At 40.0% G+C, this 22,345-nt stretch overlaps 1 protein-coding gene across 1 annotated transcript; it reads right to left on the bottom strand.

Annotated features, from left to right (window-relative positions):
- Nucleotides 1–6,763: 6,763 nt before the first annotated feature.
- cibar1 (CBY1 interacting BAR domain containing 1) lies at nucleotides 6,764–14,454 on the bottom strand. The gene is made up of 9 exons (XM_005917414.3): nucleotides 14,270–14,454; nucleotides 13,488–13,722; nucleotides 13,318–13,386; nucleotides 11,746–11,847; nucleotides 11,505–11,510; nucleotides 11,202–11,306; nucleotides 9,784–9,897; nucleotides 8,654–8,773; nucleotides 6,764–7,151 (listed from the first exon to the last, which is right to left on the bottom strand). Exons 1-9 carry the CDS (start codon nucleotides 14,299–14,301, stop codon nucleotides 7,035–7,037), a joined length of 900 nt encoding a protein of 299 aa, XP_005917476.1. The 5' UTR covers nucleotides 14,302–14,454; the 3' UTR covers nucleotides 6,764–7,034.
- Nucleotides 14,455–22,345: the final 7,891 nt, after the last annotated feature.

A 22,345-nucleotide genomic window follows, 5' to 3' on the forward strand; every position in this document is an offset into this window, starting at 1 on the left:
TCATGTGTAAGAGGGTAGCTCTCGGACAGTAAAGTTCCTCCTTCTGCGTGTGTGTGTGTGTGTGTGTGTGTGTGTGTGTGTGTGTTGTGTGTGTGTGACAGGGCAGGTCAGTCATGAGCCTGCATTCCTCTGTGCAGTACTAAATCCTCATGGGATAGACCTCATTAGTGGACTAGCTGTTCCCAGGCTGTTTCATAGCCACTTTTGTGTCTCTATTTATATGTGTGTGTCTCTGTGTGTGTGTGTGTGTGTAGGTGAAAGCATTTGTTTATATGTTCACACATTTTTTTTCTTCTATAAATGTCCTCTTGGGTCTGAGAATCTGTGCGTGACTTCTCCTCTCTTTCTTATTGTGTGATGCTGCTGCATTTTCTATTTGACTGTATTTTTAAAAGACAGGTTGCTGTGGCTGGCTTCCTGTCTCTGTTTTGACATGTTGTGTAATAATCAGTGAAGGATCGTGAGGAGGTCAGTAAAGTCTACACGAGGACGGACTAGCTTGCCTGATGGACTCTTCTCACCCTTGTAAAAATTGTAAATGTATGCGCAAACATGCAAACAGCTCATCCTCCCTTTTCACCATGATGTCATGTAACAAAGTGTCCCTGAGAGACGCTTAACACTTCTCTCAATGACTCTGTAGCTTTGACCCCCTGCTGTTGACCCGAGCTAGGCCTGACAGCTTCTCATGTCACATTCTGTCTTTAGTTTCACTTTATTTTTCTACTTAGGGAGAGTGAGAGGGCGGGGGCATGGGCAGCACGAGCATTAAGGGGAAACGCTGTGTTCAGATTTTTCAAAATGTGAAAGGAGAAAGCTGTCTTTGTTGAGCAAGAATGCAGACTAATATTTTTCCGCTTCTTATGACGCTCTGTGCACGTTTAGCCACTTCACACATTCTTGTAAATTATACCGTACGTGAGGCTTGAAAAGTGTTCCAGGTTCAAGCTCTGTTTAAAAAGAAGGAAAAATACAACAACACTAATGTTATATATATGTCGTTTGGAGTTTCTGTAGTGCTTTGTATTCTTTGTTTTTCTTTCAGAAGCTGGTCTGATATACAGAAACCAGCCACCTACAGAGAGTCTGTTCACCTCTATTAATCCCACTATATTAAAATTGCAGTTGGTCAATTAGAATTAACCTACAGGAAGCTTGCAAGATAGTTCCACCTCCTTCTAGACACAAATAGCAACATTTTATTTTAGTCGTGCAAAAAATATAGTATTGATTATACTATATGGAAAAAAGTATTGGGCTAAGCTATCGTCATACATGTAACTAGGTACAATTTTGAGCTAAATCTAAAATAATCATTTTGGACTTTATCCAGGTGTGACTAAAATAAATGGGAATTGCCTGACTTAGAAATTTTTGACAGAAACATTTTGGCAAGTCAGCCTTGTGAACTGTTTGGGCTTTCAAAAAAATGCAGGTTTTTTGAATAAACCATCTGTCTATCACCATCTACCATGGGCTAATTTCATGTAATAAGTGAACCATAGCACACTAAATAAGCATGAAAGATGGATAACTGGCTTTCAAAGCTGTAAGCAGCCAGTGTAGCTAGCTATACACTTTATAAAAAATCTGATGCTGGGTGGACCATGTGACATATTCACACCTGCAGTTCTTCACTTGAACAGTTTGGCTGCTTAAAGCCTGTAAAGATGGATGCTATCATGATTTTCCTCTTGACCCGTTGGCATTTTTGTATCAGGTTTGCTTCTTGGTGTAAATGCAAAATACAACTTATGACATAGAAACAGTAAAATGGCTTACAAGGATCCACAGATATGAGCCTGCTGGCTGATGATAGGCACGGGACAGAACAACAAGGCAGACACAGAGAATTTTGAATACACACACAGACCTACACACAGCGCTACACGCCGAGGCTAAAGCTCTTATGCAGAGCCATGTCAAGGTCTGCCTCGCTGCTGTGCCTGGAAAAAGCAGCCTGTGCAGTGCATAAACTGTAGAGAAAGAAGTTGCTCACTTCTGTCATTGTAAGTCAAAGTAACATCCATTGCTTCTGATCATTTTACTCTTTACTAAATTTCTTATCTGTCTTACAAAATATATACCGATAATAATCCACATTTTTTATTTAATGTGACAAAGTTTATCCATAGGTGACAGTTTTTGCTACTAGGCAAAATAAGCCTGATAACTTTGTTCATGTTTACGACCCAAATGAGTCCCATGCTTATATAAGGAGGGTGCAGGAAATGTGATCGTGGTTTGCATCTTTCAAATTTTGATTGTTGACAAAATTCTTCATTATTCTGGGGAATTTTAGACCTTAGCGCAAAACGAGAAACAAAAAACAATAATGACGATAAACAAAGACCACCAGTGCCTACTATGGTGGTCTTTTAGTGTGACCTCTAAAAGACCCCTTGAAGGGCCATGTGGTATTTAGCACCAAGATGTTAGCAGCAGTTCCTGAGCTGGAGTCCCAATAACACATCAGCATAGAATGCAGTTTTTCTACATTGTGTACAGTGTCCTTATTAATTTCCCGTTTTTTCTCTTTCTTTAAAAGCAGATGATTTCAACATCTACACAGCTACAGGGTTAAATAGATTAGTAGGTAGAGTAAGAAGCCAAACCTGGATATCAAGTCCAGCAGATACACGCGAGTATCTGAAGCCGTTTAGCAAACATGGCTTAACAGCTGTGTTATGCACTCGTATCTAAGGCACTTCGTTTCACCACGTCTTTCTATTGTTGCACTGTATATCAAAGAATATTTAATATTAGACTTAATTAATTCCATGTCTAATATTTACTTGGAAAGTGACCTTAAATCTTCTAATCTCAGTTTAAATCAAACTCTTAACAGGATAAGTAATCCTTTCCGCAAGCATGGTTGGCCTTTTTCGTAATTTTACTTTTTGTTTGGTCTGTAGAAAAAGCGCACCCACATGGACATAAATACAAGGTTTCCCACTTCCCCCTTATTCTTTTGCAAACAATGCATAGCGGGAATAACCAAATGACGTTGCTATCAGGCATCTGAAAGCAAACGAGAAGTCACGCTGACTTTATTGCCGTCAAATAATATTCTGTTCCAGAGTTGACACATACCAACAGAAGCTTACATTACTATACCCCTCGAGTAGAGCACAGTGATTTAGAGTTTTACCTGCAATCCCGGAATACGCAGCAGATACTGTACAATAACTGTTATGAGTTACTGCCCTTGACAACAAGTTCACTGCCTTTCATGTTGGTGCATAAATCAGGGAAATAGGAGGATGAGCTCCTTCTGTATACATGTAAACAAGACATTTGGGAGCACCTTGAAGTCTGGTCTCACAGTGGCAACACGACATACTGAAAGCATGCATACAGTGCTCCTGTTTCCCATGAAAACTTGCTTAGATACATAAAAAGGCACAACACATGTATATAGCTGCGGGGGGAGGGGGATTCAATAAGCATAAAAAGTTCCCTTAAATTACATTTTTAAAAAGTTTTTCAAACACAAGCGGTGCATCACAGTCGAAAAATAACTGGAAGGACTTTTCAAGGTTTTCTGGTCTCCTCAGGAGCCTTTTTAGGGGGGTCGACTACACTTGTAAGCATATTCAGTCAGTGTGCACTAATAGCAACGAGTCTATTTCCTCATTTAAGAGAAATCCATGTGCTTTGCTTTTTTTTATCTGATGAACAAAAATGCCTGTCACGTTTGAGTCAGTGGAACCTTAATTAACACAACTGAGAATAATAATCATTGCAGCTCGTGCAATTTTTCTCTGCAAACAAGTCTTAAAACCTATCATGACAGCCTTTTCACAAACACGAGCTTCCTCCTGTATTAATATAGATAAATTATTCATCTCTTGGCATTTATGCACTTTTTTAGTTCTTCAGTAAGTTTGTCCCCTTTGTCCCCAGGTGTGTACCTGGATCTATTACACTGGGTTATCTAACTCAGCTCTGATTGGGCCTAAATGAGAATAAACAAATTGTAAATGTTGTGGATCATAAACACTTGAGTGAGTTTACCTCTCTCTGCATGGCTGTTTTCAGTGAATTAACTCGCAATCCCCGTGCGAAGGCTGAATTTACTGGTACTCAGTATAGTTTGTGGATCCTCTGACTTTTCTACATGTAACAAATATTCTCTTATAGAAAAACCAAAACAAATATAGACACACAGCATTGCATGCTGGTGTGAGATCCAGCAAATGTGGCAAGATTTAGACTTCTTCGAACACCAGCAACACACAGCAGGTCTGCCAGAGAAACCACTTAGTGTGAGACGCACTCTTTCTCACACATACACACACATGCACCGAGACATACACACGCCATGGCAGTGCTGTCAGTGAGTCAGTGTGTGAGTCACACTCCGGCTATGCTGCCTCTTGATTTTATAGCAGCCGCCAGCACGGCACTGTATTTAATATTCTAAACAACTGTACTGTAGGGCTGTGCAGCACACATTCGTGTGCATTTACATGCACTTCTATAGATGTTCACACACACGAGACACAGACATGTAAATTACCTGCTCTATTAAAATATTGCGACACAATTGAGATCTCGGAGCTATGTTGGCACATACACAAATAAAGCACTCACTTTTGTGGCTTTTGCACTTCAAATATACTCGAGCACTGACAGAGCGAGGCACACTCATCACTGGGGATGACTGCAGATGAGTCAGAGGGAGAGAGGAGGGAATCCTTAGCTCTTTGTGCGCTTGATCTATAGGAGACACAGCCCTAGACTTCGGCGCCATAAATACTGACTCTATTAGATTTGACCCATGAATCTTTCCCCTATACGCTGTGTACATTTGCACATTCCTGAACGTGCGAAGCTTCAGGAAAAGGAAAATTCAGAAAGGGTTGCAGCTCAGCTGTCAAACTGTGTTAGCCTTCTGAGGTGAAAAAGTGAATTCCCACCTGTTTTGCGGTTGTTTTTAATGTCGGTGCATGCCAGAAGGACTAAATCACATTACGTATAAATGCACTGGTAGACTCCATCGAGGATCGGCCTTTTATTATTTTTTGGAAAACCTGTTAATCCCAAACAAGGTGGAGGCCAGAATGATTGAGTCATTGACAATGTTGGGACACGGTTAAGTAATACATGCTGTAAAATGTTGTATGAATGCTAAAAGCTAGGCTTTGCAGGCTAAGAAATGCATATGTGATGCCTGAAGCTAAATCCATACACCACAGCTACCCACAAGCTTAAAAAGAACACAGTGTCTCCATATCAGTTTTCTGAGGTGAACAGCGCAGGTAACAAAACTTTTAAACATCACCCTCTAGTGGTGTTTAGGAGTGGCTCAGCTTTTTCAAAAATTGGAAGAAGCAGGATTTTTTAAATAGTTTTTTTCCTTGATTGATCATTTTTTTGTGCACACTGAAAGAATGAAATTAATGTTGAGTATGGCAAACATCTGACGAATGCGTAACAATTTGATGCTGAAACAAGAAATACCTGCGGAACATGGGAAGGTTTCTGGGAACTTTGACATGAAGCTCAAATGAAAGACGCAGAATGTGAAAGTAACTGCAATGAGCCGTGCAGCAATTGACATGTGATGTGGGTGTTAAATTTGATAGCTGTGGCTCGGTGCTGAGGGGCAATGAGTCAGAGTCAATAAGGACCAGGAGGTGTGACTGACCTCTTTCAACTGTCCTTCTTTCACCCCACAGGCCTCCTCCTTTCTCTTTGCATCTTGTTGTTTGAATTGCTCGCCGTGTTTGTTATTCAACCTTTGTTTTAAGATAGTGACTCATAACCAACTCTTGCCTACTTGTGTACCTTTGACTCTAGACCGAAAATGGCCAGACCCTGTTTTTCTGCTTAAAGCGCATGACTCTTCATGTTCCTTTCAGGCTCTTTTCTCGCACAAATCCTTGTCCCTTCTTATGCTGCGATCAGGGAGTGGAGCCTTTAGGTTTATCTGCGATTGGAAAAGCTTTCTGACTCACTCCCTCACACAAACACACATTTTATAGGCGATGACTCATTGCAACGCAGGCCATTCAGATCCACAGTACACCAAAGTTGAACTGGTACGTGAGTGCGTTGTTAGCGTGGCCATGTTTGCAATGCCACACACATTAACCTTTATATGCATTAGGGTGCTGTTACGCGGAGGGCTTATGACACGCCACCTACGCAGCTTTTATCTCCGTCGCCGAGAAAATAAGTGTTGCTGTTGCTTTTGGTCGCCCTTGTACTTATTAAAAAAAAAAAGTGTCAAAGTGTGCACATATCATGTGTGTAGAACAGATAATGGTACAGATGTGCGATATGTGTTTGTGTGCATAAAACCAAAGGCAGAAAAGAATTCATCATGACACTGGCAGATGAGGAACATTAAATGTGTTGAGTGACTCATGCAGGATGGCCATCAGCCGACACAGTGGCAGACAACACATAATGTAACCCACATGCACATAATTGGCTTCATGAAGTGCCATATACAGAGAGGCACATCTCAAATTACACATAATGCACACATACACCAAGGTTTTTCTTTTTTTTTCAGATGAACACAGACAGTGCAGTGCAGTGCAAAATGTTCCCGAACTCATTTGTACCATTTTTGCATGTCTGTGGAAGAGATGAGTCACTTTTAACTGCAGTCGTCACGTAACTACTGTCACTTAGACTGATTCACTCGCCAAACAATTTCTAAAATAACAATCAACCTCTCTGTCGACATTTTTATGTAGAGGGAGAGAGGGTACGCTTATTATAGAAAAACTGATTCACTGAAACAATGCAAAGCATAAAAATATATTTTTATTCTTAAATGCAAGCGACCAATAATGCACATTTTATTCTGTGTTATATAAAAGTCTAGCAAAGACAACAGGAGCCTGGATTACAAATTGTAGATCTCTTACAAAGCATCACGGCGCTACAACACTACCACTGCAATACTGCTCAGAGCAGATGTGTGATGTGGTTTTGGCAATGAGGCTGCTTTTCATTTATAAATTGCCTTTTAATCTTTCTGTTATCATAAAATCAAAACCAAACAATTTGAGTATTTAATTTTCATCATCTGTGTCGTCTTCATCCTCGTCAACATCCTCTTCGGATTCATCTTCATCCTCCTCTTCCTCCTCCTCCTCTTTTCTCGTCTGACGACTACCAGCTCTTTGTTGCTGTGACAACAAATAAACAGTCAATGCAACTAAAACGCCTGGCAGGTAATCATTAAGCTCAACTTCCAAGGAACCTGTTTTTTTTGCTTTGTTTCTTCAGTCGCGGTTTTTAGTAGAAACAATGAAGGGTAGGTGTAAACACACCGCAAAGTGCGCTGAGACCACATTCCTCACATTTACTTCTCATGAGGGTTGACTTATGTATTTATACAGTACTGTGTAAGTTTTGGGTTACCCATTATTTCTTTGTAATTTGCTTACATAGATGAAACATAAGCAAACATAGATATATGTACACACACATTTCCATATATGTGCAAATATATGTGGAAAAAGATTGTTTTTAAACGTGCCAACACTTCCCTGTGTCTTTACCTTTTACATAAATCAGAAACAGAATTTGTACAGTTTTAACAAGCTTGAAAGTCAATATCTGGCATCTTTATTCTTCAGCACAGTGTGAACTTTTTTGTAATGCCTTTAAATAGTTTTCAGGAATAGTTATCTTTTCTTAATGTTGGATGCCTTTAAAAAAAATCCACATTGCACTGCAAATGAGTGAAAAAGTAGCCAATGTCCAAATAAAAAACATCGAGAAACCATAAAGCCTGGAGAACTACTGCTCAAGACCACTGTAAAAATTATAAGTAAGTCTGGCTCCAGGAAGCAAAAGTACCTTCCTTATTGTGTGAACGGTATTCATGTAAGAATGAGGACACTTTCTCCATGTCCACTAACATGCTCTACTTTCAACTTTCCATTCTGGCTTCATCCTTAATGCAAACAGGGTTATAAATCCTCTTTTTCCCGACTGCAAATGTCGTTTCTGTTTAGCAGTGATTGCAATTTCTCTCAGATAAAAATCAAACCTAATCAGCGAAGCCAAAGTATGATCTCAAGATGTGACGCAACACATATCTGAGGCATATTCTAGTGACAGCTGCGTACAGCAATCTGTATCTGCAAGTTCCAATATGGGCATCTGTAGATACTGTAGAGTCTACAGTGTAGACACTACATTTCAACAGACTCCACGAGACCCACGGAAAACAGTTAATTAAAAATATCAAATTCTTATTTGTCAATTAGTGAGAAATTGTAGTCTAGAATGCAAATATATAAAAAAAATTAAATAAAATCACAAAACAGTGCGGTGTCACTGTTAAGATCCTGGGGTAAAACTAAATGCAGGAGGAAATGCGTGATGTTCCTTGGATGCAATGTCATGGGTAACAAAAAAACAACACCGATTGATGGCCAGGGTGATTCCACGCATAATCATTGCAACTACTGATAAGACTCACTGTTATCAAGCACCAGCCTCTATTGGCATGAGAAAGACTTCTGAGCTCACAACAGGAAGAAGGGAATTTTGAATTTTATCATCGCAATGAAACTTGTGCAACACTCAAAGCCAAAGGTGAAAAGGAATAGCATTAGAGATACTTGTTGGGGAATTCTTGTCTCTGTATTGGAGCTTTTAATCACTGACTGTATCTCACCTGTAATGTCCCTGTTGAGTTCAGGAAGGACCCGGTCCGATCAAGGGACGTTTTGGAATTAGCTCGCACTATGTCTAAGCGTGACTGGTAGTCGGGGGGGTGCAGAGAACTCCTGAACACCTGCCAGAGACAGTAAGAGGGGCTGAAAAGAGGTACTTTTCTATAGAGACAAAACTGAATGGAAGCAGCACCTGTACACAAGCCCACGGGGCATAGCAAACAGTACAATAAGGTCATATAGGTTAAATTCAGGGTATTTTATTTACAATGCATTAAAAGCAGGGACTCGGATAAAAACACACAAACAGATAGAGAAAGTAAAAATACTCTACAACAAAAGTCACCGACAGCAATGACAGTCTGTTAATGTCACACATGTCCTTAAACCAGCTCCAAAACTATTATTTTCATAGCAAACGCAACAAACTACTGCTGAAACCACCCAGTGGTTTTCACTGTGTAGAAAACAAATTCAGCCATGGTTCTCGATCAGGATTATCTACATGCCTGTCATTGTGCCCGTTTCAGATGATTCAATCTCCCATGCTTTGTACTATGAGTCACTGAAAAACAGCCTTGTCTCGATGAGGAGTTTTGCTTCCATATGAATGGAAGGCAAATGATTCAGTGCAAAAACACACAGATGAGATAGCGAGGGGTGGAGGAAAATAACACAAGGGCAACTGCAGGAGGAACGTTGCTCGACGAACATCATTGATCCTTTGTTTTTTCAGGACGTGCTTTCTCTCTTAAAAATAGTACAGCAAACCTCTCATTAAATTGTAAACACAAGCAACCCAGTTAGCATGACTGAATGAATTGTGTAGAATTCAATGCAGGTTACTTCAAACGCTGACGTAAATTAAAGGGTGTGTGCATGTATGAGCAATGACTCAAAGAAAGATGGGTGCATAAGGCCGTGTTATTTTGGATGTATTAACCCTGGAGAACCCATGGGGTCAAATTGGACCCCATGGTTTCCCTAGAAAACCAATGGGGTCGGCTCTGACCCCATTGGTTCTCCAGGGTTAAAATAACCTGATGATGTATATGCATTTATGTACATTTTTAACCTCAGTATGTCCATTTGGCTAAGGCCAAGGCCACTGTTGAGCAGAGCATCAACTTACCTCCAAGTCCTCCTCCTCGTCCACACTTTGAATGCTTTGGTAGGCCAGGGTGTACACCTCCAAAGCCTTGGCGTGGAATGACATTTCCACTGTCACAAACTCACAAAAGATTTTCTAGAGTGAGAGAAGACACAAATATCAAATACTGAATATTTCAATATGGACCAGACCGACCAGTGCACTGTGACAGCAGACAAAGCACAGGATCAGTCCAGACAGTCCACAAAATCAGCTGATATCTTTCTACATATCACAGTAAATCCTACGTAGGGCTGTTTGGTTGTCCACAGTCGCCGCAGACATGCTAGCCATATTGCAACAGGCCCTGCACTACTGTTGCTTCTGCTTTTCCCCACCTCTGACATTGTTCATGTGCATGTTGGGCTGTATGTGCATGTTAGGTCATGTAGGCATGGTTACTAAGTCAAAGCAAATCTATGAAATATAAATTACCATTATCCAAACCAAACTGTTATCATCATCATCATCATCATCCCATAATCATACAAGACTAGTTCAATATTAATTAAACCAAGATTTGTACTATATATATATATATATATATATGTATGGTCATTTATTAAAATATTTACTTTAAATAAAATGTGCACTTTTTCTGTGCACTTAAATATAAAAACACACAAAAATAAATAAAAAAATTATAGATAAAAACTTCATGATCGAGATCGGTTCATGAACGTACGTCAGTTTTTAACCCTCGTAAATCAAATGCAATGATTGCTCGTTCATATGTATGTTACACATACATACACACCAGTGGGTTATGGTTTTAACAACTGGCAAATTTTTATTTCCTCTCTGGCACGCCTCTACAATTTTACACCATTGACTGAGGGTGAAACATGGTCACAACAGGGAAATCTTTCCAGATATTTCCATGCTACGTCCAAAGAACCACGATCGACATAAAAGTCTGCAAGTAGTTGCTGTGAACGGCAGATGTGGACATTTGTTACTCTGTAGTCAAGTACTGCTTGCCTGTTCAATCATTCCCATCTTAATTTCTATGTTTACAATTAAGAGCTATCACAACTGAATTTAATATAAGGATTTAAGTATCTGACCTGTAACAAAATGTTGAATGTTGCATCCTTTCCTCTATTAGTGACCGTGTTAAACACAGCTCAAAATCATATTTTTTGATAATTCAGTTGTTTAAACTGTAAACTTATTTATTTAGGTTTATTATTTATAGTTTAAAATAACATTAGCTGTACTACATACAGGTCGGGTCAGTTGTCATTCGGTCTTTCTTATAAGTTACTCATTCCTATTGCATTTTAACGGTTCCAAATTTTTACTAATTAAATATGTTTTCTTTAAAATTCTCAAGTGTGGATGCTTTAATGCAAGTTTGAAGCCAGTACTTAATAATCTGAGGTGCATAGAAAGTAAACCTTGATGTCTTGGATCTTCTGCCTCTCAAACTCATCGATGGTCTCCTCCAGCTGCTTCGTGGTCCGTGTAGCATCCATGGTGGCTCTCTGGAGTTCACTCTCAGCCTAAAGGCAAAAACAATATATATACATATAAAACTCAACTCAAAACATAACAGACTAAAATAAGTCAGGTGCAATGTCCAACTGGTTTAAGCTCTTGTAGAGAATTTACACTGTGCTTGTGAGTTTGTTTCTGGAATGTTTTTCATATTTCTATTCATACATTACCACTGATGAAAACACTTATTACATGGGACGCACCTGAGACTGAAAGCTCAGTCAAGGAAACTTAAGAAATATAAGCTTAAAGTGTCCAAACTTGGCACAACAAACATTTCAAACAGCTCTAAGTTGATGTCTATAACTAACGAAGAATTGAATTGATATTAGCAGGCATTCATTTGATTATTTATACAGATGGCTGTTGTAACACTGAAGCCTTTTTGTCAATCTGGTATCAGAGAGAGATTTAAAGAACTGAAGAGAAACAAGTCAAGGATACAATGATCTGCCTGTCTGAGGGGTTTCTCTGCCTGGTCCTCTCGAGCTGAGCCATCTGTTTGGCTTCTCTGTCTCTGGCACTCTGAGTAGTCTTCAGATCCTCCTGCACGGATACACAAATTCCCAGAAGTTATGAAAAGAATTAATAGTGGTAGCGTGTAATGCACAGTTTGCTAAACATGACTTAACATATAAGAATTTGGTGTGCACCAGTGAGGATCAGGATCTCCAGTAGATCCTGTTGCGCAAGTTTTTGGTTTATCTTCAACTGTACTGTCAACCATAGGTTTTTAATTGCTCTGTGACTTTAGCCGTTGAACATATTGAAGGAGAGGGCACATTTTAAAATTTTTTTTAAAATGAATGAATGCATGCAAGAGCAGAATACAAGTAAACACACACACACACACGGACTAAAAGCCAAACAAGACAAACATTTACTTAAGACAATTTGGACAGTAGTGTGGCGTCTGTGAAATACCACAGGATGTCTTCTTGATATACTTAGTGGTTAGCAGAGAAGAGTGCTGGCAATGGGTCAAAGTGGCTTGTAGAGGTAGCGATATGTTATCATTAAGACAATACTGCCCTCATGTGCCTTTGCCATAGTAATGACACCAACAGCAAATTGCTCTGATTCCCTCACTGCCCCCTAGGCTCCTTCATCCAGGCTTACCTGTTGTTCCTAGAGTATTTAAAAGTAGAATGGGAGGGAGAGCCTTCAGTTTGCAGGCCCCTCTTCTGTGGAACCAGCTTCCAGTTTGGATTCAGGAGACAGACACTATCTCTACTTTTAAGATTAGGCTTAAAACTTTCCTTTTTGCTAAAGCATATAGTTAGGGCTGGACCAGGTGACCCTGAATCCTCCCTTAGTTATGCTGCAATAGATGTAGGCTGCCGGGGATTCCCATGATGCATTGAGTTTTTCCTTTCCAGTCACCTTTCTCACTCACTATGTGTTAATAGACCTCTCTGCATTGAATCATATCTGTTATTAACCTCTGTCTCTCTTCCACAGCATGTCTTTATCCTGTCTTCCTTCTCTCACCCCAACCGGTCGCAGCAGATGGCCCCGCCCCTCCCTGAGCCTGGTTCTGCTGGAGGTTTCTTCCTGTTAAAAGGGAGTTTTTCCTTCCCACTGTTGCCAAAGTGCTTGCTCATAGGGGGTCATATGATTGTTGGGTTTTTCTCTGTATCTATTATTGTAGGATCTACTGTACAATATAAAGTGCCTTGAGGCGACTGTTGTTGTGATTTGGTGCTATATAAATAAAATTGAATTGAAATGAATTATTCATTTAGCGACACTATTGCAAAATTTCACAAATTTATTTATGAATTTGTGTGTAAAATCTTGGATTTTAACACGCAAATATCTGACAGAAAAAGTCACAACAAGGCACTGAAAAAATTCACTAAAACCCCCGTTGGCCCTGTGACAACCTGATTACCTGTCCAGGTTGTACTCCAAATCCTGCTTTATGACAGCTGGGATAGGCTCCAGCACACCTTATTGGATGGATGTGTGGTTCAAATCAGTGTCAACATGGCAGCAGGCTGCAGTAAAACTTACCCTTTTCCGTTTCACCACAGCTCCATAGCTTTTTAATGGCTCTATGATTTTAGATTCAAGTCGTTCCACCTGCAAGACCAGCTCTGCATTAGTTTCTCTTCTACCCAATATTTAAATTATGGATATGAACACGAAATAATGATTGATGGTAAGGATTCAAGGAGGTCCACCTGAGCTTGACGATAATCTTGAATCTTGGCCAGATGGTCAGCATACTGCTTCATCCCCCTCTTAAGGCTTGGTGTTTCGGTGTCTGCATACAGGCTAATTTCCCGGACCAGAAGGTCTGCCTTGTCTCGTACCTTGGCTGTCTTACTGACATAGGCAGCAAAGAGTTGGCACATCTGTCCAAAATGTTTCTCCACATTGGTGATGTTCTCTTGGATCCTCCTTGTCTGGTTATCCCTGGAAAGGATAAAGGAGAACATCAACAGCAGTAATGAAACATAATTTTATAAACGGTTTCATATATTTGAGTAGGGAAAACGATAAACGTCTATTTTGCACAAGGCCTGTGAAAATTACTTATTGCTGTTTCATCTAAATGCAAGTAGCAATCCATACAAAACATCCTGTAGATGTGATGCATCCTGGCTTGTTATCCTTCGCTCCATTACTCTTTGGTTATACGGTCACTCGACCAGCTGCATGCAGTAAAACAGCTAAACTAGTAAGTGCGCTGCTTTAGTATTATAAACGCACGCCCGTTCAGTGAATAGTGACTCTATAGCTATATAGCATCACTAACTATGGCTTAACCGACGAACAAATAACTCGTTATGAGTGCAGTTTATCGATGAGAAGCGTGACGACACAGGTTAACTAGTTAACTGCTAGCCTACCTTTATGTACCTTTATGTACAGTACGTCCAGTGATTATTTTGTTAGTGCTAACGTTAACTCTCCCCACTAAATAACACGGGATGTGTTTGACGGGTGGGATCTTTCTTACCTCGCGCTCGCGTCAGGCGTACGGCTCATCATTGCAGGCACACGGTGTGAAATATGTTCGGGTAGATCCGCGTTGATAGAATCTCTGATTTTACGTTAGCTAGCTATCAATGAACACTCTTTTCTATCAGGCAAGCACGCCAGTGGACCGTTTCCATGGAGTCCCTCCAGCGTTTCCGGTTTAGGAGTGCAAAAAGGAATCCTGGGAGATGGAGTCGTTATAGCTGTAAGCGCTCCAGCTTTCTCTCTCTTTTTTTATTTCTTTACTTTTCTTTGAAGCCACTGAAAAAGTTGCTTTTTCTTTACAGCTACAGCTTCTCAAGATGACGGAAAATGGACAGGTATGCAATCATGTCTAATGTAATAATCTGCTCTATCTATTACAGGGATGACCTCGATAGATAGATAGACAAACAGACAAACAGAGGCAACACTGTTAAAAGTACCATAGACCCACACGATTATAATGCGAGATGGCGCAAAATTTTATATACAAAACTGATAAAAGGATGAAAAAAAGTTACTGAAAAATAATATTGTACAAAAAATAGATTTTAGTAAACAGCAGTGCAAATAACATTAACCAATAATAATTACACTATTATACTAGATTAAGAAACGACATCACAAAGGAATAACGCGGAAATGTGTGCTGCATCCTGACGTGTGTTCGCCTGTCATAAAAAAAGGAGTTGATGTAGGGTTTTATAAAGAACAGCAGGAAAGGATTTCCTTAAGTGTTCTCAGTGTCAGTCTTTTTTTGAACCAGATATCAGAGGGTATTTATTTATTTATTTATTTATTATAATGCACCTTTCTTACACAGCCTAAATTCTTATGTCTCTGATTCATAAGGTTTGAATGCTTCAAGACTGTATAATACATATTTGTATAATGCGTGTCTAACTGAGACATAGGCCTCTTATTAAAACAACAATGATGCCTTTTTTGTATGAATACCTTGTCATCATAACCATGAAATTTTTAAATATCCATCTGTTTCACTTTAGTATTTTTCACATAGTTTTGATGAACTTGAAAACCTAATGTTTGTGTATGCTTGGTAATTTATTCCCCGCGTTCTCATACAGCAACATGGGCTGGTGCTAACAAAAAGCAGCTTTTCAATCTCATTAATATATGTAATATTGTGCTGTACGATTACAAATATTAATAGTATTGCAATAATAGTATTTCTTTTCTTTGTGTTAACAGTGCCAAATTCCTTCCTCTAAAATCCAAATATTTGGCTGCTCTCCATCGGTTTCCCAAATAGATTAAGGTACATTGAAACAAAAAGGGCCACAAATAGTCATTTTCAACAACAGCTTGACTATTTTTGAACTGGTGCCAAGAGCAGACTTTGTGATCACTGAAATGAATGGAGGCCTCATTGTAATTCCCTCCTCTGTGTTTGGGAATGCATGAATGTCACCAGCTGCCACGTCTGCTCCTCTGTGGAAAATGTCCAAAAACCTTAATTATCACGCTTAATCATCCATGGGATTGAAGCAGGGGAGATCCCACTGTAACAGATTGGAGATGTAAAACACGGTCATTGCATTGAGCTGTGTGCCTGGAATCCCAAGAGAACCCAGTTTATCCTCCCCAATACAGCTGATGTTGGTATAGATTAATTTTTTTGTTAAATGCATCTCATTGAACCTTCCCATTCTAAGATTGATGGTTTCTAGCATCTGGATTATTATTATTTTTTTTATCGGTCTAATGAACATTTAAACCCATTTCTTTTGTGCAGTAAAAAAAAGCATTAGTATTGTTTGTACTCCCACATATAAGGATTATTTTTGAACATTGAACAGCATCCCCCCCCTCCCCCAATTTTTATCCATTCCTATAATTCCAACTGTTGTGTGTGAGAGTGATTAGTGTGAATCAGTGTGATTGCTACTAGGTGTGTGGATGTGGACATGAAGGGGAGCTGGGGAGTTTTTGGGCTTGTTCAGCAATAATCTTTGTAATTCCACTGGATCAAAAAGTTTGACTCACTAGGATTTATTTCTCATATAATGTGGTCTGAATGTCACGTAAGGTCACAGTCATCAATAAACACAACCAGGTTAAACCACACATGTACCTTTTCTGTACACAGTCCCGGTTTGTGAACATCTATGTTAATTAATTTTCTACAAAGCTATGTAGTCAGCTGTTTTGGGTATGAAGATGAGATTGGAAAAGGTGCACTCAATCAACTCAGCGAAACGCCAAGGACTTCAGATTTCTGGACCCACATCATGCATGTCATCAAGATTTCGTGATGTGAACCAGAGATGAAAAGAAAACACCTTCAGAAATACCAACAAGTAGTCTAACAATATTTAACCCAAAATGCAAAGCAGCATTGAAATGTGAGTGATAGTGGAAGAAGCACCATGATCTGGATCGACTGGCCACCTCAGGGTCTGAACAACAAACTCAAAACTGTGTCAAGAAGTCCTTGGAAGGGCAGCTGATGCACTGCTGTGGCGTGACCTAAAGAATACTGTTCGGTTCAGACTTGATTGTAGGAATAATTCCTGTACAAGTCTATAAACTGCTAATTGCAGGAGGATCTGGACTTATTAATTTGAAGAGTTGTTTAATTTTCACCATGAGCGCTGTGCGAAACAAAGGCATAAAAAGTATAGGTGATTATTTTATCCGCTTAAGCTTGATTTAGACTTCTGGGGGAAAACATGTCTGAACTTACATCGTAACCAAACTCCTTTTTTCCCCACACTACAACCTTCCACGCCATTCAAGTCACTCCGTCGTCGAGATGTGTAGTTACAGTTCTCGAGAGGTGCACATCAGGTTATGTAGAAGGTTATGGTGTAGGGTTAAAAGAAGTTTCAGTTAACGTCATACATTAAGATGTAGATTTCTTGCTGAAGCATAATTCAAGCATTAGCCCATAACTATATTCAGATGAAAGTCAGATCTCATTTTATGAATATCACTTCTGCAGTGTTGGTAGTCCACATCTACAGCCACTTTTTTCCTCTCTTTATTATTTGATAATTAAGTGGCACACATAAAGCAGCGTTTCTTCTCCTTCTTTTAAGTGTAACTGCATTACTCATCCACATGATGGCACCCCACTTCCATTTGTGCCTTTTCCTAGGATGCAAATGGCAATCTGCATGGTTACAGGTGGACTCTGAATTATTCCTTCTCTTTTCCTACTTCATACATAAAAAATATTCTGCAGACCTCTTCTCAATGCATCTCCACCATCATATATTTACATTATTCAGCACTCCCTGGCAGGAACCCAGGACTAGATTTAACATCCCTAAACATTATAACAAGTATAACAGATGCCTGTCTAGCTTGTGTCCTACAGGATCCTTGTGTTGAAAGAAGCCCGGGGCTGTTGAGTTATTTGCCTTGGTTGCTTGTAAATGTATTCAGGAGTGGTGGCATATTTTTATATTGTGCATCTGACTTTCTTAAAGAACAGATGGTGTTGTTTCCAGACTACCAATTAGCACGGAAAGGGTGGCAACCACTAGCAGCAGCTCTCTCTGCCTCTTTCATGCTCTCTTCTCACTCTCTTGCTGTCTCCGTCCCCCTGTGCCCTCTTGTTCAGTCTTCAGCTCTTTCTGTTTTTCCCTCTGCCCAGCCTTTTCCCTCTGCAGCCCTCTGTGCCGCTGTGCCAGTACCCCACTAGAGATATGTGTGGCCTGCTGAACAGATTGGGAGTGACATATGTCAGACGTGGGGGGACTTCGTAGGGCAACTAAGTATATATCCCCCAGTGTTTTTGTGCATGTGCGTGTGCATGTTTGCGCTTTCCCTTCAGGTGTGAGTCCTGGTGTGAAGACTCCAGACTCGAGGCTCTCCTCCCACAGTGGAGGAAGACATACGGCTTTAGATTCCCCTTTAATAACAAGAAGGAGTCAGTGGGAGGTACGCGTGTGTGTTCAGGGACGCTGAGGATTATGAACAGTGTGATATCTTGTATGCCACTTGGTGCATAAAATGAAATTACAAGCCAAGAGTCAATAACTCATCATGCTGATTTTGGCTAACCTCTCTCTCCTTCCTCTAACTGCCACGTTCCTCCGATTTGGCAAAGGGACACCGCGCTGCTCTCTTGCAGAAATTAACTCTGAAATATCCAGTGGGAAATATAGTCATCCTTTCTCCATATACCTTGGTGTCAGTTATTTATTGTTTAACTTTGAAATAGTCCTTAAATTAAGAATTGATTTATTCTCTGATGCAATTAAAAGCTCCCTTTGAGTGAGTCTAAATAAAAAAAAAAACCAGAGGTTCTATATTTATCAGTATATGATTGCCTTGTTTGATTGAGATTTTGCATCTAACTAAACTTTATTACAGCAGAACCATAGCTTTGAATTAAAATCTAGTGACATAGTGACTGTAACACATCCCCTGTGCGCTTTGGTTTCACTCAAACAAGATGTCGCAGATCTTTCTGCACACAACAGACTATGATCAACACTCTCTGCAATTTTCAGATATGAAATTCAGTGATACTCCCTTTAACTCCTGCAACCTTGAACAAAAGTCTCCCTCAGTAGTTAAGCGGGTGCTTGAAGGGCAAGCCAACGCAGACACGGTCCAGTGCTTTTATTGACCCAATGAAAAACCTCTCTGTGTCTCCAGGGGCTTGGAGCTCAGGTTAGGGTCTTTGTTGTCTGTGTTCATTAGTGTCTCCTTCGCCATCACTCTCTTGCTCCCTCTCTCCCTCTTTATCGCTCTCTTACTCTCTCTCCAAGCACCTCCATTTCTAACTCCCTCACTCTGTCTCTGCTGCTCTTTTTCCCCTGAGGAGCTGGAGAAGAAAATGTCACCAGATCAAATTAGTGGGAGCCTCCAACACTGCCTGTCTGCCTCTGCCTATTCCACAGAGTGATAGCATCACTCATGGAAGTTTCAGTTATTTGTCAGCCCAAAACTTTATCTTCCTCAGGTATAATAGTCCACGACTCTGTTAATAAAGTGTTTTTCTGTCCTTTCTTGAAGTAGATTGAAAATAAATACCCACTATTTTTTTATTACTGGATGTTATTTAGTCACATCTCCTGAGCACTTATGTTCAGGGTTCCCACGGTACAGGACTATGTTGACAGGCTGCTAAAGGAAGGTCATCATGAACTTTTGTTTGTGGGTTGGCTGACCAATTTTAAACCAGATTTATATTTAAAACACCGGCTCTTTTCCACAGCGTGTCTTACGTCCAGTCTCCCTCCATTTACCGCCAACAGGTCGCGGGTGATGGCAGGAGTTTTTCCTTCCCACAGTTGCCAAGTGCTTCCTTAAAGGGATAGTTTGATTGTTGTGGTTTTCTGTTGAGATGGAATTGAACTGGTCATTAGTTGTTTGAACTGTGATATAAATATATTATATTATAAATATAAACTACTAAAAATACTACATGAAGCTTTAGTGGGGAAAATGTTCACATAGTTTTTATGATGTGAATTAACACAACATGTGCTCCTTTATTTAAACCATGTAAAAACTAAAGAGTTGCAATGACAAGTTGTGAGGGTTGTACTTTGATACTAGTTTTTAAATGAGGACCTTTTTTAATGGGAAATTTATTGTGTACATCAGCCACATTTTGAAGCTTTTCAGGAGCTATGGGAAAAAACATCCACACTGTGCTGTTTAACAAACACACGAAAATGGTAGGGCCCTTCTCATCTCCAATTCTTGGCTTAAAAAACGAATAAGAGAATTTGGCAATTGCAAACTATTCCTTTAAACAGTTAATTAACAGCTCACTTTCGTTATCTCAGTGAATAAGGGAGCCAACACTTCTGCATATTGAAAAAGCCTTAATTTCACAACCAGTCCTTTTTTGCTGGGTCAGCGCAACCGCATAACTTATTCATAACACATTTCATATTCATTGCCTTCTTTACTCGACTGAGAAGCATCAGACATAGTGATTTCGCTCATGGTCCGGCGTTATTTACCTTAATGCATTTTAGTGGAGTGAGAGAGAGTATAGCCAGATGTCTATCTTTGCAAACAGATGACTTAATGCATGTTAAACTACTGTATACGGTGTCTATCAGGGTCTACTGGGGCGAAACTGGAGCACTTCCAGGACTCATCAGTGACTGACCACAAAATGGCCCTAATTGAAAATGACTTCAGACTACTGAAAAAGACGGGAGAGGCTTGGTTGAGAGCACAGTTGTGTATTGTGTGTATTTCCGTGTTGTGGGGGAAACGATTGTGTAGTCCTAAACCGTTTTTATTAAAGAGAGCAAACGGTCAGAGAAAAGAGAACCAAGGAAGAATGAAGGGAACACACGCAGAACCATTTCAGCAGTCCTTCATCAGAGCTGGATGAAAGTGGCCACTGTCCTTCTGCCATCAATATGCAAATGAAAAAAATGGCCCTTGAGTGCGGGAGCAGTTCCCTCAAGTGCATTCATTAGCCACCATTAGCATAATTGATTCCCAGTCCTGCCATAAAACTGGTCACTCCCTGTGCCTCTCGCTCTCGGGGATCCTCTGGGGAGTTCACGGGCTAAGTTCAATCATAAATCATTAAAGGACACTACTAGCCAATGGACTGTGCCAAAGCCCCAGAGACATGCAGGCTACAGTAATACTGTCACTGATGTCTAAATCATCGATGCGACATATAAAGGTGCCTACAGGCTGATATATTCTACACTCTACCTCCCTATCCTTATTTCTTAACTGGGTGTGCTAAAAATCTACGTGCCCAATTAGTATCAAACACAGTGTTGGGTTAGCATTTAAAAATCCAAGGTACTGCACTGGTATGTCAGTGATCGCTGCTCCTTGTAATCATAGTACTGTTGTAACCACTATATTATTTACATTTTTACAGATTAACAAACAATAAGAAAGCATGCTTCTTTATAGGCACTTCTGTCTATAAAGAATACCCATCTGTAGATAAGACAAACACAGCAAAGACGTCTACATCCTTAAATACTTAAAGAAAGATGTTGGGTAGTTCTCGTAGTTAGGACAGTGGTTTGTGGTGATATGTTTACATTGACATCCATTGTCAGTACTATGGAAAAAATGCTAAAGTAATGTTAAGGGCAGTTTAACAAATCGGTTATTATAAGGAGTTACAAGAGTAATAAGCCAGAAAGGGACGTAAAATAGCGTATGTACCATGAGTATTCAATAATTCAATATTTTACTGCCATCAAACCCACAGCCTCCAAAATCTGAGAAAGTTTTGAAAGAAACTTTTCTTGTGTGCACAACCAAACAGAAATCCTAATAAAGACAATGAGTATTCAGTGAGGTGTATCTCAGTCATAACTTACTTTGGTAATTAAATGAACATCAGGAGTGCAGACTAGTTATTGCAGAAGTCATGATAGCTATTAGCTTCAACCGTATTTCTCTCTCCAGCATCACCATTCAGAGCAGGTGTGTGGCTTATTAAGGCTCCGATTAGAGAAAGAGAGAGAGAGGGAGTCTGTGCAGTAAAAGATATTTTTTTTCACTTCCTCCATCCAGCCTTTCCTCCATCTGTCCAGCAATCCATCCATCCATCCCTCCTCTTTACAGTCTAATTAAACTCATCAAGTTGAGCAGTGAAGGTTCCCAGCACCTCAGAGAGGCAGAGAATGAGCAAGAGGGACAGAGAGAGAGCAGGCAGAGATAACGGCATGCTCATGATGTATCGCCACCACGCAAAATAAAACATATTCATAAAGAATATTCATTACCTCCACCAGCCATCCCACAGATGGCCAGAAAATTGGCTTTGTGTTGAGATGTGGATTCAGGCATGCATATTAATGGAAGACAGATGTAAACGCATATTCATATTCTTTGGCTCCTCTTTTTTTTTTTTTGCGACAGACAAAATGATAATGCATCCACTTAGGAGAGGGGAAAAGGGGCTGCATACGGGAAGCAATTCGCCTCTAATGTGCTGGTGCGTTATTGGCTTTTTGTGAGACTTGCAGTGTGTGTCCCTATTTGCCTGGTGTGTATTTGTGTAGCGTTGTCCCATCTCTAGTTTAAGTGCTCTCTCACTCTCTCTGGCTCTTAAACACTATCGTACACACACACACACACACACACACACACA

Source organism: Haplochromis burtoni, unplaced genomic scaffold, assembly GCF_018398535.1.
Source record: "Haplochromis burtoni strain Fernald_Lab_line unplaced genomic scaffold, NCSU_Asbu1 Contig_25, whole genome shotgun sequence".
NCBI classification, from domain to species: domain Eukaryota; kingdom Metazoa; phylum Chordata; class Actinopteri; order Cichliformes; family Cichlidae; genus Haplochromis; species Haplochromis burtoni.

Bases quoted from the DNA above. Each gene is read 5' to 3' on its own strand.
- cibar1 (XM_005917414.3), bottom strand. From the start codon at position 14,301: ATGATGAGCCGTACGCCTGACGCGAGCGCGAG. The intron at 13,723-14,269 runs GTAAGAAAGATC...TATCCTTTCCAG, and splicing joins ACGCCTGACGCGAGCGCGAG to GGATAACCAGACAAGGAGGA. The intron at 11,848-13,317 runs GTAAGTTTTACT...GTATCCGTGCAG, and splicing joins CTGTGGTGAAACGGAAAAGG to GAGGATCTGAAGACTACTCA.